The sequence below is a fragment of the Camellia sinensis genome, chromosome 15, assembly GCF_055761805.1.
Source record: "Camellia sinensis isolate YWXY chromosome 15, ASM5576180v1, whole genome shotgun sequence".
Taxonomy (NCBI): domain Eukaryota; kingdom Viridiplantae; phylum Streptophyta; class Magnoliopsida; order Ericales; family Theaceae; genus Camellia; species Camellia sinensis.
In genome coordinates, this window is record NC_138975.1 from 63,685,504 (window position 1) to 63,700,067 (window position 14,564).

Sequence of the window (14,564 nt, forward strand, 5' to 3'; positions counted from 1 at the left end):
ATAAAACTAACATAACATTATTACCATGGGAACAACAATATCTTCCTTCCCTGTACTCCTCAAAAACGTGTAGGACAATAACCCAATGCTCTGTGTGGGCCTAAAAGAAAATATCCCAACAATTCAATTAACAAATCAATAAATGAATTACAAAAATAAGCATAATAATAGCAATATTAATCCAAGAAATAACAAAAACTAAGAATTGGAAAGACTAATAAGTTAGTAACATTAAAATAAGCAACTATTTTCTTAAAACTCAACGCGTAAATAGCATATGAATTAAGAGAATGCAACATAAATATGTGTAGCATTTCATATGAAGCTGTTGTCCATAAGAAAATTAAAACACTTCAAATATTGTTGCGGAAATGCCTAAATGAACCTAGTTACGATTGTTCGTATTGCCCAGATATTTACGCATTGCATTTTTTATACAATTTATATCAAGCAACACTGTTGCAATATCAGCCATTAGTTAGAAATTTCCATGCACTTTCTGAAAAGAGCACTATAATAGAGGAATACAAATGCAACCTGTGTTGCCTACTTGAAGAGCATAATTACCATCGCATAATTTGTTCCCATCTATTTCTTCTAAAAAAATACTCTTATTTATGGTGCACAATGTTTACAATGTTCACAAAAGGCACTTTTTAACTGAATAAAAGAGGCTGCATCCAAGGTTGTTTGTTTCCCCTCAATATATGGCCTCCACTTAAGGGAGGCAGATTTTGGATGGCATCTATCATGTGAATCTGATTCCAAGAATTAATGCCTGGTCCAAATGTGTTTTGCAAGATCAATGTTAAAAACCTATTAACCCATAATTTGGAAGTTTCTAATGCTTTTGCTTACAAAAAAATGGGTGCCTATGCGATCTGGATAGGGGGATCATCTAAAGGTGCATGAGGTCTCTTTTTTTCCCAATTTTATAATGAGTTGATTTTATGATTTCTTTTAGAAAGCTGTCTTTTTTTCAATTTGATCAATGAGATGGAGTTGTCTCTTTAGTACAATATCAGCATCATGTGCTACCTATCGTGTTTAGCACGAACAAAAAGGCACAAAAGTCTTGCAAAGAAAAAGTTACCCAACAGCCACAGGAAAAGTGAAGAACAACAGAGAAAATATGAGACCGTGAAAACGATAATGAGACAAATCATCCATCAAATAAACATTGCATATCTTCAGATTTTGGGTAGAAAAGAGACTTCTGTTCTCTGATTTCTTCATCGACTGACTTCGAATCCTCTATTCAGTAAGCCCTTACTTCATCCTGGTATGTATCGACCATTTCTTCTACCATTTTGTCTTCTTCTTCTTTGTTTTTTTCTTGGGGGTTAAAGACACCAAACAATCTCGATTTATAGTGCTGTATAAATCGCTGTATGCCAAAAAAAGAAAAAAAAAAGAAAAAAAGAGCAAACTGAATCGTCAAGAATCACAAATATCGACAATTCATTCTGATTCTTGCGATTCCATATTTGAATCGCACGATTCCAGCAGATTTTCGATTCCTACCTATGATTCGTATCACCATATGCAAAACTCGTATCGAATCATATCGCGAATCGTATGATTCAAACAACCATGGCCCCACCTACCTCCATAGAATGAACAAGTCTAAAGAAGCATGAATGTCTGTTACCAAATAATTCAAAGCAGATTTTAGAAGACTAAGAATTGTATTATCATTCCATCTTTGATGTCACCCTTATGTTGGATCAAGAAGAGAATTGAACTTTGGTCAAATATAAGTCTAGATTCCCGCCATATCGATTTTCTTTCAAAGTGGTTTTACTTTGGAACCTTAGTAGCAGGAATCGCCTCAGATGGCGACGACTCCAAGGAAAAAGCACGATTTTGCGCTTCTGAAGAAAAATCGCAGCAGAATCGCGAATCTGAGGGGAGGAAACGCGAATCTGATGCGAGAAGAGAGCACTATTGAGAGGGCAAGGAGAGTACCTGCTCTGTTCGACGACTTCGATCTCGCTGTTTGACTTCCCCGTCGAAGCCCTACTCTTCGTCCCTCTCTTCGAAGCCCTAGGTCTTCGTCTCTCTCTCTCTCTCTCGCTTCTCTCACCCTCGATCTCCTTTTCGTCTCTGCTTCTCTCTTTCTTCGTCTCTATTGCATCTCTTGCTTCTCCCTCTGTCGATCTATGATGTTCTCTCTCTCTCTCTCTTTCCCTCTCCGTTTTCATTGTTTTATATAATATAATTTATCATATATAATATATACATATAATATAATTTATAAATTATAAATTATAATATAATTCATTATAAACAAAATAATTTTTATTTGTAAAATAAAAAATTATTTATTTTATCATATATAATATAATTTTTATTTATTATTAATTTTTTTAACAATTATTTCTTAACTTTTTAACCTATAATAAATCATCTAATTGTTTGAAAGAAATCTATTTAAATCATATATAATAAAAAAAATCTTAAAAAAATTATAAAATAAAACATCTAATTTTTATTTATTATTTATTTTAACATAATTTATTATTCATTATAATAAATAAAATATAATTAATAAAAATAATACATAAGCGCTCCTAATTTACGACTCCTCTAAGTGGCCACGTTTCCCCGCTCCCGCTTCGTGTAACTAAGTTCGAAACACATAGTTAGCCAATTAACAATATGTAGCCAATAAATTAACTAGGGAATTCCAATTTTGATTTTGTATGACTTTCAATATCTAACAGTCTTCCATCACAAATCTAGCAAGATTGGTTAAGCTTCTTGTGGTTTTATGTTCTTTTAGTTTATGCAGTGAAATTAAGGAATCATGTCTTTATATGATGACAAGGGCGTTTGGTGTGGCTTTTTTGAGCCAACTTATAGATTTTAGCTTTGGAAAAGCTATTTTGGACTATTTGGTTAAACTTAATTCAAATAGTTTCTGATTCTAGCAACTTATTTTAACTTAAAAAAGCCTATTCTAAGAAGTTGTCCACCCTCCGCTTCTAATTATAACAGCTTATTTACGATTTTGCCTTAGATTTTTTTTATTTTGAAAATAGAAAAAGACCTAAATGGACTGTGGACATTTTTTTTTTTTTTTTTAATGGGAAATGTGGACTAGTAGTTAATAACAAAAAATAAAAGTTAATTCAATTTACAACTAACAAAAGTTGATTCAATTTATAATTAACAGGGGTAAAAAGGATATTTACACATCAAAAAGTTATTTCACAACTTATTTACCAAACACTACTCAGCAACTTAAATCTACAATCCAGCAGCTGCACCAAACAGATTAACAACTTCTAATTAAAGTCATAATCTATGATCTATTAAGCTATAATTTATAATCTATTTTAACAGGTACACTAAACACCCCCGACAACCTATTGGCAAAAACACTTAAGGTCCAAACAGAAATACAATGCGATCAAAAACATGCCAAACCACAAAAAGAAACAGGAGAAGCTCGCATTAACATCTATATGAGGAGGATCTAAGATGGCTGATCTGATCGCATCCAATGAAGTACTATAATCGCACCACTAGCTATTGTTTCAACTTATACAACTTGAGGCACTACAAAGCCAAGGAGAAAATAAAAAGAACATAATGAGGACTAAGCCTGTGAGAAAACAAATCAAGCTGAGTCATCTAATTCCAATTTTACAAGGCGTAGGGCCCTAGATAGTGCAATATGGCAAGGAAAATAACTCTTCTGGCCAATCAATGTATTGGATAAGAATTTGCTAAGTTATTTATAATATAATATAACTATATAAAATTTCCCACACAATTCAAGATCACAATGTCTTCTCAAATTGCATGAAGGCAAAGGTGAAATTGGTGCAGACATTTTCACACTACCAAGCAACTAGAAAATATTAAATAACCAGAGCACCTTTAGTTTAAAATAAGCTAAAAAAGGACTGCATTGATGATCCAAACTGCAAAAGCAATACGAAAGAAAAAATTGAAAATCAAAAAGAACAAAATAAAAACCTCTTTCCATCTTTTCCACAGCAGCGCGAGAACACAATAGCATCAGCTCCAAGCCTCATGGTACTTGTCTTAAAACCATTTCCATCTAATCAAAAGAGCATAGGAAAAATGGATATTCAAATAAAATTGGGGGGGGAGGGAAATGGGAAGAAGATAACTATTTGTACAAATATATCTTTCTCATAAAAGTGGCGGCTTACATTGCCCAATAGTATTTGCTACTTCGCTTTTTACAGAATACCCAAGAGATATGCATTGCCGCATCTTATCTGGATCCATGCCGCCACCATTATCTGCCAGAGACATTGAATAAACATTCCAGGGTTAATGAAATGAGAAAGAGGGGGGGGGGGGGGGGGGGGGGGGTGGTTTGTATATGGACATAAACATAGTATCTAAAAGACGCATACTGTGAAGCCCATAGAAAGCGACAAAGTCAAAAATTGTGCCACAAAGATGAAGAAACCATTTGACAAGAAAAAGGACAATTTAGACAGTGAATAATCAATACAATTCCTACTAGCTCCAAAACTATAAATCTCCAAAAGGGCAATAACTTCCTAAACCACTCAATTAATGCTCCATTACTCAAACTTGAACCCATGAAAAGCAAATTAAGATATGGGAGCCTGCATAATAATTTTAAAACAAAAATTAAAAGAAAAAAAAAGAGTATTTGGAGAATATATCGACCACCATGTATGAGTAACTAACTAACTTGAGGGACAGAGAGACAGAGAAAGACCCATAATCCACAAAAGAATAAGAAGAAAAATCAAACCAAAAATAAAGACGAACCTTCAATTCGTAACATTTTGCCACCATCTTTCTTACCCTTCAGCATATCAACATTCACAAACGTGGCCCCATTACAAACCTGAAATCAAAACAGGAACTTCAGTATAAACTGCTGGAAATAAAATAAAATAAAATAAAACAAAGAGAGTGAAGCGTTGCCTAATTCAGAAAGAACAAGAATAAAAGATACCTCATCTAATGAATTGTCCAGAAGCTCTGCAAAAGCTACAAAAAATGTGCAAACAAAAAGTAGATTAGAGAACTAAGTAACTTACTAAAGATGCATGTTTCATAGATAAGTAAGGCAAATTTACCGCCAAGAACCCATTTATGACTGGTTGCATTGGAGTGCAGAAATTTGGGATGAACCCTAACATGATCCATGCCACCTGAAAATGTTACAGAGGGAAGGGAAGAAAATCAAGAACGGCTCCGATCAATATCCTCAAAAGTGATGCTAATGTTATTATTAGAGAAGCATAAGCAGAAATGACTGAAACTTCATTGAAATTATTTAACATTACTTTGGTATTGCATGCAAACAGGCCACTGGTTTAGTGGTTAAAACTCGGCCTGTCAACCTTGAGGATGTAGATTTGAATGTGAGTGCAGCCACTTTGTGTAGACAGTAAATGTTAGGTTTGTACCCAATTTAAACCTTGCAGACCCCCATTCAATGGGGACTAAATTAGACATACTTTCTTTTGATATTCCATGCAAAAAAAGGATCTCTACCCAAGCATGCTCATTTGTCAAAAGCACATGCAAAGAGGTGAGGGCTTAAAGCCCACCCCTTAATGAGCCCATGGAACCTTTGTTCTTGGAAAGTCACTAATCTTACACAATTGCGATATTGCAAATTACAACTTGAGAAGTGATGTAGGATATCATGTGCCTGGCATGTGATAGTGGTGGGAAATTGTAGCTTATATCTAGAAGAGTCATAACCACTTTGTAACCAATTTTGAGATAATAAACATTGATTGATTGAGATATTCTCTCTAGAACCTAGGGTTCTTCTCTCTCTACTTTCTCTCGCTCTATTGTTCTTGATTGGGCCTACCATCATTTGGTATCAAAGCCAAGTTTTGATCCTATTATCTCACAATCTGATTGGGTCATCACCTACTTCTACACTATGAGACACACATACTTGATTGGAGCCTCTGACCTTGCGTTTTGAGAGAGCCTTTGATTTCACGATTCTCAGTTCATGGCTCGCAAGAACCCTAGTGGGCAACTTGAGTTCGATTTCGTCATACACAGTTGATTCACGATTTGACCTATAGCCTTCATGATCATCTTTTAGCGACTAGCTTGAAGCATTCGACTTGCAGTTTCGACCTCAAATTTCAACTCACGACTTCGCATCTTCAGTTCGCAATCTGGGTTTTGATTTTTTAGGCTCGATATACTTGATTGTTAATTTGATTTTGGCAATCAAAATCAAATTTGGGTGTTTTCTTGAATCGAAACCGAAGGGGACTTCTAATCGACATCACGACCTACAATCTGACCATGACTTGGGTCTTCTGATTCGAGTTCGACATCAACCTTCGTGACTTTGTTGTGGGCTTGCGACACTGTTCTTGCCAGTTGGCTTGATCGAAGCTTGGTTCTCAGTTTGCAAATATGGGTTCTTGTTTCAGTTGAACTTCGCAGCAATCGCGACCTTGTTCTGAGTTCGCAGATCGACTTAGGTTCGCAGATGTCTTTCCCTGTTTCGCACGAAGACCTAGAGTGTGCTTCTCCCTCTCTCCTTCAAAGCTTGGTTGCTAGTTGATCTCGACTCTGACATTGCAATCTGTTGACTCAATCTGGGTTACTCAACTCGTGGGTGACTCTCGAATTTAGGAATGTAAGAAAAACTGATAAAACCGAGCCGAACAATCAGAACCAACCGAAATTTTAGTTTTCAATCTGTTTTCCATAACATATAGTTTGTTTCGATTTTGAAACTTTTTATACCGATGCAAGCCGAACCAACCGAATGTTATATTTAAGTATTGGAATTGGGTTACTATTGTCCTATGAAGCATGGGTGCTCCAAAAAGAGTGTCGTACGAGTACCGGGTACTTATCGGGTGCGGGTGCGGGTGTGCGTACCGGTACAACTGCACACGTACCAAGTGCGGCAAAAAGGGGTCCGGTACATTTGGTTAAATCGGGTACGTCGTGGGTACGGCATGGGTACGCCGTTGGTACGTTTCGGATACACTGGGGCAAAAAAACAAATTTATAAGAGATTTAGGGGTACCGGAGCAATTTATTTATGTTCTTTATTAAAAAAAACAAAAAATGCAGTGTTATTTTGTAATATTAAGAATATATATACACCTAGGTTTTGTCCCTTCTTTGAATATCTTCACTTCAGCAGCAGCAAAGAGAACGGCGCAGTTGACTTCTTCGTCTTCTTCTTCTTCTTCAGCAACAGCATCATCTCTTCACTTTGAAGCCCTCCGATGACAGCGATGCAACCATGGTTATCAAAATCCCGATCCGGATCTTACGATCCATTTGAGTACAATCGATCCGGATCGTGTAAAAAATTTCTTATAGGTAGGATCTTTCGATTCTGATAATGGGATCTTATAGGATTATATAATCCCGATCCGAATCTGATCCAATTTACAAGCCTTGTTTTGAATTGTATGACATATTTTATTGTAAATTTTATGTTTGTTGTTTAAATACCAATTTATGTGGTCAAAATAAATAATAAAAATTAAGTAGTATTGAATCAAATAGACTAAAAAAAACAAACTAAAAAACAAACATTCAAATATTGTGGTAATGTAGGAAAATTAACTAGTTGGAAAAACAAACTTATCTTTAGCAGAGTCTAAGGAAGGTAAGATGATTGCAACTTTATCCCAATTTTTGAAGAGATTGGGTATGTTTGGTTTGAGTTTGGGAGATGGGTTTTAGAGATAAAAAGTACGAAAAGTTGTTTGGTTTGGTTTTTTTCAAAAGATGTTTTGGAAAATTATTTTGAGAGAGAGTTTTGAAAAAGTGATTAATTTGATGTGAATGAGAGAGAGATTTGTTTGGAAAACTTGTAAACCAAGCAAGTTTTGAGAAATTTTTTTGAAAAAATTTGTTTAGTTTAATTACTTTTGAAAACTTATTTGTAGAGAATTTTTTCCAAAAATTTTTGGGAAACACAAACCAAACAAGGCCATTATTTTTGTGACTCAAATCCGCTCCACCAGGGATGCTAACGACAAACATTATCTGTCCATTGTGCTAAGACTTGTATATTGGTGCACTGTTTGTCATTGTTCAACTGGGTTGTGATTACTATGACTTTGATCATTTGGCTTTTCAATGGCTCAACGAGGTCAAGGTCGTAGGGATGGTCATTGTAGGGCTTATGTCCCGAATTTGGGTGATAATGTCAAAGATTATGGGATTCCATATCAAAGAGATAAAATGATTGAGATGAGACAGCAAATTGCCGCTTTAACCAAGACGGTGCAATGTCTCCTTCCTCCTATCGAAGTTAGTAATGGTTCCAAGGATCGTTAATTTGATGATTCCTTCGATGCTCCGCATAGGTGTAGAGCATATTTACATGAGTTTGATTGTACATGGAATGACACCGTAGAGGATTTAGAGTTTCCCGAATTCCGTGGAAGCTACAATCCGAATGTGTTCGAGGAATGGTTGAAGACCATTGAGAATCATTGGGAGTACTATGGTGTGCTGAAAGCAAGGAAGGTGAAATTGGTCTCTCAAAGCCTCAAAGGTTGTGCTTCCGATTGGTGGAAACAATTACAAGTTGGTAGGCGTAAAAAAGGCCAAGAAAAGGTTAGAGAGTGGAGGAAGATGAGGAAGAAGCTTGTAGCACAACTTTTTCGCGCCTCCTTTCGGAAACTCGAAAGAAGCCCTACAATTCAAACTCTCGCGATTCTGAATTTAATCTTACAAGTGCAATGTGAAATTGATAAACACCAAAGAGTCCAAATCCGGCAAATCTTTTGAAAAATCAATTTTGAATCAAATTGCCAAAAATGAACTGCTTTGCCAGATACAGAGTCACCACCTAAATATTTTATTTTGGAAAAATTTAAGAAACCCATGACTCATGCGAAAGGCCACGTGTCCATCATCACCAAGATTGTCTCGGTTCGAAAACTTAGGTACGAGAGAGGAAGATCATGAATTGAGCACCCCCACTCGCCCGATCAAAGATCGGCCTCTACTAATCATAATATGATTTTTATCAATATTATATGCTCTTGTTCCGGTTTATTAAGCTAGCATTTACTATGTGATGCGTGCACACAAGGTATAGACAAGTTTGCCTGAATTGAAACAATTTAATTTCATGTTTGTTTTTCAAGAAGGGTTTGATTTCGCCACTTAACAAAGTGGGCTTAAAGTTTGTGAATGTGCCACTTGACAAAATGGGCTTAAAGTTACATTCATTGAATCATTCCAATTCAAGCAACAAGCCTTCATCCACAAGCACTCAAACAGTTTAACAAGTAAGCACTTAGCCTCATGACAAGCATGCTAGTCATGGCAGTCATTCACACTCATACAAGTATGCTAAAGCATTAAAAACTCACCTAGTACTCCAGGCTAAGATAAAACAAAAGAGTTAGGAAAAGGAATATGCATGACACCTAACTATACAAGATGGCTAGTGCAATACATGCAATAATGCAACTAAATAGGCTCGGCTACTTAACATGTTAGTTGCAACAATTTCATAGCATGCGTTTTAAACACGTATTCAACGAGGTAATAAACTACAATGCAAAATTGAATGATGAACCGAGCCTCGGTGTATGTAAGATAAATGAATAGATGCAAACATGCGATATGCTAATTGAAACATGATGCCCCTAATCTAACCATCATAAGCTAGTAAATAAAAAGGAGAAAGACGTGGGGTTAGAAGACATACACATTATTACAAAATTGATGCCCTCGCGCAGGAGGATCCGAATGAATAAACTAGCTAAGCTACACTACTTAACTAATTATTACAACCGAATGAAATAAATTAACTAACTATTCTAAGCTAATTAATTAATTATTACAACAAATTAATTAACTATTCTAGCTAATTACAAAAACAACTAATTAACTATTCTAGTTAGCTAATTAAACAATTACAACAACAAGCTAATTAATTACGTACAAGAAATTAACTAATTACAACAATGAAATACTATGCTATACTAGCTCCTCCACCTCGGGAAATGAGGAATGCACAAGAATACAAGGTTTTTTACCCCAAAACAGCCACTCTCTCGTTGCTGTATGCCTCTATTGCACAACACTTACACTGTTATCCTTCTCCAAATCAACTCTGCTCTACTTCAGAAGCACACTGCTGAATTTTTCACTGGTGGCCGACAGGCCAGAAGTGAGGGGCTGTCGGCCATTAGAGGTGGCCTGCCAGCCACTGCTAAGGGGTTGCCGGCCACTGAAACCAAGTCCGTCCGTGCTCTTGAAGAGGAATGAACCTTTAAGCCATAAACCAACAATTTCACACTCTCAAGTGCTTCAAGAGCTCAAATAACCTCAGCAAGAAGCTCTCTAGGTTTGATTTAGAGTGTTTAGGCTAAGGCTATGCAAGTTGCAAAAGAGAGAGAGAATTTTAACTCCCAAACTTTTCTAACCTTCAAAACAAGAAGAGAGGTCCTCTATATATAGAAAACAAGAGCCTCAGGTCGAAATATCTATATAGGGACAGGTGGAGCAATCTGGAAACAGCTGGCAACAGTTGGCACGAAAATATCTGTTTTTTTGCACTAGTGGCCGGCAGGCCACTAATGATGGCCGGCAAGCCACAAATGTAGCCGGTAGGCCACTAATGGTGGCCGGTCGTCCACTATTTGTGGCCGGCACATCACTAGGGGGGTCAAGGGGGTCAAACCACTCAAAAAGGCCAAAATTACCAATGGCCAGCAGGCCAGAAGTGGTGGCCTGCCGTCCACAAAAATCTACTCTCCAGGCCCAACTTCAAACGGACATATCTCCCTCATCCGGACTCGATTTTAGGTCATTCTTGAGACTAAATTGAAGCTCCGGAAGTCTACTTTCCAATGGAGGTGGCCTCACATCTAAATTCCAAGTGTGCAAAGAGATATGCCTATTTTAGTGAAGATTGCTCATTTCTAGCTTAATGGTTTCAAGCCCAACTTCTTCCCCAACTAGTTTTCTTCACTCTCCTCTAATTTTCTTCAACTCCAAACCTCTAAATGAGATGTTTAAAAGATTTTTCAAAGAGTTCACCTCCCTTTCATTTATTTTCACTTTGTCCTTACTCAATTTACCGAAAAGTGCAATTTTAAACGAAATGCGAGCCTCGGAATATCGTAGAAACATTTTCAAAAATGATTTGAAAGAGAGGGTATTAAGGTCTAAAAATAATTTTGGTCCAAAATAGTTTTGCTCCAAAATAGAGTGTAAGGTTGGGATTTAGAGCTCTTCTTACTAAAGAAATCGAACGTTTGCATAGCATAACTTTCATCATCGAGTGATCAATAAGTGGCGCCTAAGTTTTAAGGGCGGTCAAAAATGGGGTGTCTTCAAAGCTCAAGGAGCACTTCTTGCCTTCTAATCACATGCCACTTTTGTTGGTTGCGGAGCAACAAAAGAAGGGCATTTCAAGTTCCGGACATCGATTACAAAGCGGCTTTGCAATCAGACAACCATCCTATGACTATGTCCAAATTGGTTCCTCAACTAGTGTTGGAATGCAAGAGACATTTGATGAGAGATATCCTCATAAGATGCTCTTTAGTGGTTGAGGTGGTTGAACCAAGATATGATGAGGAAGGGGCTTTTAGCTTTGGTAAAGAAGACATGGAGGAAAATTGTGGTCAAGAACAAGATTGTGGTCAAGCTCTTTCCGTTTGTGACGAAGATTTTCCCATCTTTGATCAAGATAAGAAACAAGACTATGATCAAGATGTTGCCATCTTTGATGATGATAGTGAGGCATTGGCTTATGAGGAAGTTGATGTTTGTGAATATGAAAAAGAAATTGATGTTTGTGAGTATGAAGGAGTTCCAATTTTTGACAACTATGATGATGAAAACAACCTTCTTGTAGAGAGTAAAGAACATGAGGGTGAGGAAATATTGCTTCCCATAAAGGAAGTGTTTCAATCCCACCTTCTATCCGTTTTCTATATTCTATGAAAAGAAATTATGGTGGACTGTCATGACATTGAAGTTACATGGTTGTTGAATGAACTTTGCTTCCGAAAAATGTCTCTTATGCTATCTTCAAAGCCATTTGTTCCACTTTGTGTTGGTGTAGATGAGTTTATTCTTGGGTCATGCGAGAAGTGTTATTTTGATGACATCTTGCTTTCAAAATGGCATGCTATATGGGTGGCCTATTCACACCTCAACATGGCTTCAGTTGATGTGCATAAACAAGAACTCGTTTTCATGGAAGGATATTTGCTAGGGTGATCTTGAATAAGGACTTGCAACTACTCACTCACTTCCCTTGTTGCCGGGTTCTTCTTGCACCGATGCCATTTCCTTTATTGTAGATTAGTTTCCATTGTGGAATTGCTTGTATTGCACTTTCTAGTTTTGTATTTCATTTCTAGTGCATTGGTTGTATTTTGTTTGTCTTCACTTGAGGACAAGTTCTTTCGAGTGAGAGAGTATGATGTAGGATTTCATGTGCTTGGCATGTGATAGTGGTGGGAAATTGTAGCCTATATCTAAAAGAGTCATGACCACTTTGTAACCAATTTTGAAATAATAAACATTGATTGATTAAGATATCTCTCTAGAACCTAGGGTACTTGTCTCTCTACTTTTTCTCTCTCTTGCTCTTGATTGGGCTTACCATCAAGACGCAACCAAAAAGGCTAAAGAATCACCTTGTTCCAACATTTATTTTGCAAATCCAAAAAAACTAGTGATTAAAAAATTAATTCTAGATTCCTTATCATAAAACCAAGATGATATTTAAACACTCCTACTTCAAGATTAACTCTAAAGTCAACCACTCCCATAGAACGTCCTAACTGCTAAGTTTTACAACATGACAATTGTGAAGCTTTCACTATCTTTTTGTAAAATGTATGAACAAAATAAAAACACAAAAATAAATAGGCAACAGACTGATGTTAGGCTGATGTTGTATAACTACTGCCTTAACCAGGATACAAAATCACCATCCATAAAAGTCATCTTTGCATTTACAAAACTAAAATCAAAAACTTAAACTTAATGCTTTATCAGCTTGAGTAGAATTAACCTGAACACAATCTGCAAATTTTATTCTTCATTTTATTTAGGTACTAAAAGGGCCAAAGGGTAAGAGGCTCAAAGTCTGATGAAACACTTTTTACTTACCCCCTATTTGAAAGCAAGTGATTTTTCCTAACCATGAATAATATATTTATCTTTATTACTCCCTCGAAATTCAAACTAGAGCATTCTAAATTTATGGAATTATCGAGTATTTCCATGTTTTATAGTTGGCCTTTCCAATTCATAGCTTCTTCCGTGAAGATGATAATTAAAGCATGAATCGTCACACAAGACGATGTAAAAGATTTCCGAAAAATACAGAACTATGCCCAAATAAGATTACTTCAAAGAAGCATAGATAGATACCTGAAGATGTATCCCAATCAGCATAAGGCTCTCCCTCAAAATCACCGGCCTTCCAGAATTGCTTAGAGCTCACGACATGTGCACTGGCATTGGCATTGAATACCGAGGTTGAGTGAGGCCTCGAAACAGCTCCATTCTTGGGAGGAAGAGGATCGAGAAACCCAACCGGCAAAGCCACACCTAACTCATCCGCTGTCTTCCTCTTCTTCTTCTTCGACAAAACTGGCTCGGCAGAGCTCGAAACCCTAGACCTCTTGCCGTTGATTCCAACAACACTACCATCGTCGTCAGAGGACGAAGACGAAGACGAAGAGGAAGAGGAAGAGGAGGAGCAGGAGGAGGAGGACGAATCAGAGTCGCTGGTGCTGAGATCGATCACGGAAATTGGCTTCGGAGGATGCGTTGGGTTTTGATTCGCCTCCGGATGTTTTAGATGTTCGATGACTTCTTGCTTTACTTCAGCTCCTCCGTCCATGGCTTTCAAAAGGGTTTTGCACGAGAGAGTGATGAATATGCAAGACAGGTTCTTCAAAGGACAAAATGAGCTTTCAGGACTAACAATCCGTTTGGACAGAGGAGCTTGGTGAGAAAATAAGAGAAATAGAGAGAGTTAAGAATTTTTTACCCGTATGAATGATTGAGTCGGTGAGAAATATTTAAAAAAGGGAAGAGTTATCAATTATGGAAATAAAGGATTTTTCACCCAAAGGATGTTTGATAATATAATTTGAGTCGGTGAGAAATATTTAAAAAAGGGAAGAGTTATCAATTATGGAAATAAAGGATTTTTCACCCAAAATAAGGATGTTTGATAATATAATTTAGTAATTAAAATTAAATGTATTAAGTGCTAATTAATTAAAATTATTTAATACTCATAATTATTAGTAATTAAAATTAAATGTATTAAGTGGTAATTAATTAAAATTATTTAATACTCATAATTAATATTATTTAAAAATTTAAGTGTTTCCTAAAATATAAAAAAAAAAATTTAAGAAAATTTTAAATCATATAAAACTTATTTAGCATTCGTTTGGGAAGTGGGTTGGCTTTTTGACTATTTTAGCCTAGGGTTAATCCAAGTGGCCTTTTTGACTTTTTTGACTTTTTTTGTGAGAGAAGAGTGTAATGATTATGGGTTGGATTTGCTGTTTTGTTTTTTGTGGCTA

General features: G+C 36.3%; 1 protein-coding gene across 2 annotated transcripts in view; it reads right to left on the reverse strand.

The window, feature by feature from the left end:
* Positions 1-14,111, reverse strand: part of LOC114288556 (protein MICRORCHIDIA 7) — a 32,270-nt gene extending 18,159 nt beyond the window's left edge. For both annotated transcript variants that reach the window (XM_028232083.2, XM_028232082.2), the window contains exons 1-7: positions 13,393-14,111; positions 5,100-5,174; positions 4,976-5,010; positions 4,786-4,864; positions 4,188-4,280; positions 3,988-4,072; positions 25-100 (exon numbers count right to left, since the gene is read on the reverse strand). In XM_028232083.2, the coding sequence (XP_028087884.2) occupies positions 25-100; positions 3,988-4,072; positions 4,188-4,280; positions 4,786-4,864; positions 4,976-5,010; positions 5,100-5,174; positions 13,393-13,867 (918 nt within the window). In that variant the 5' untranslated portion in view covers positions 13,868-14,111. The remainder of the gene's footprint in view (positions 1-24; positions 101-3,987; positions 4,073-4,187; positions 4,281-4,785; positions 4,865-4,975; positions 5,011-5,099; positions 5,175-13,392) is intronic.
* Between the last annotated feature and the right edge of the window lie 453 nt (positions 14,112-14,564).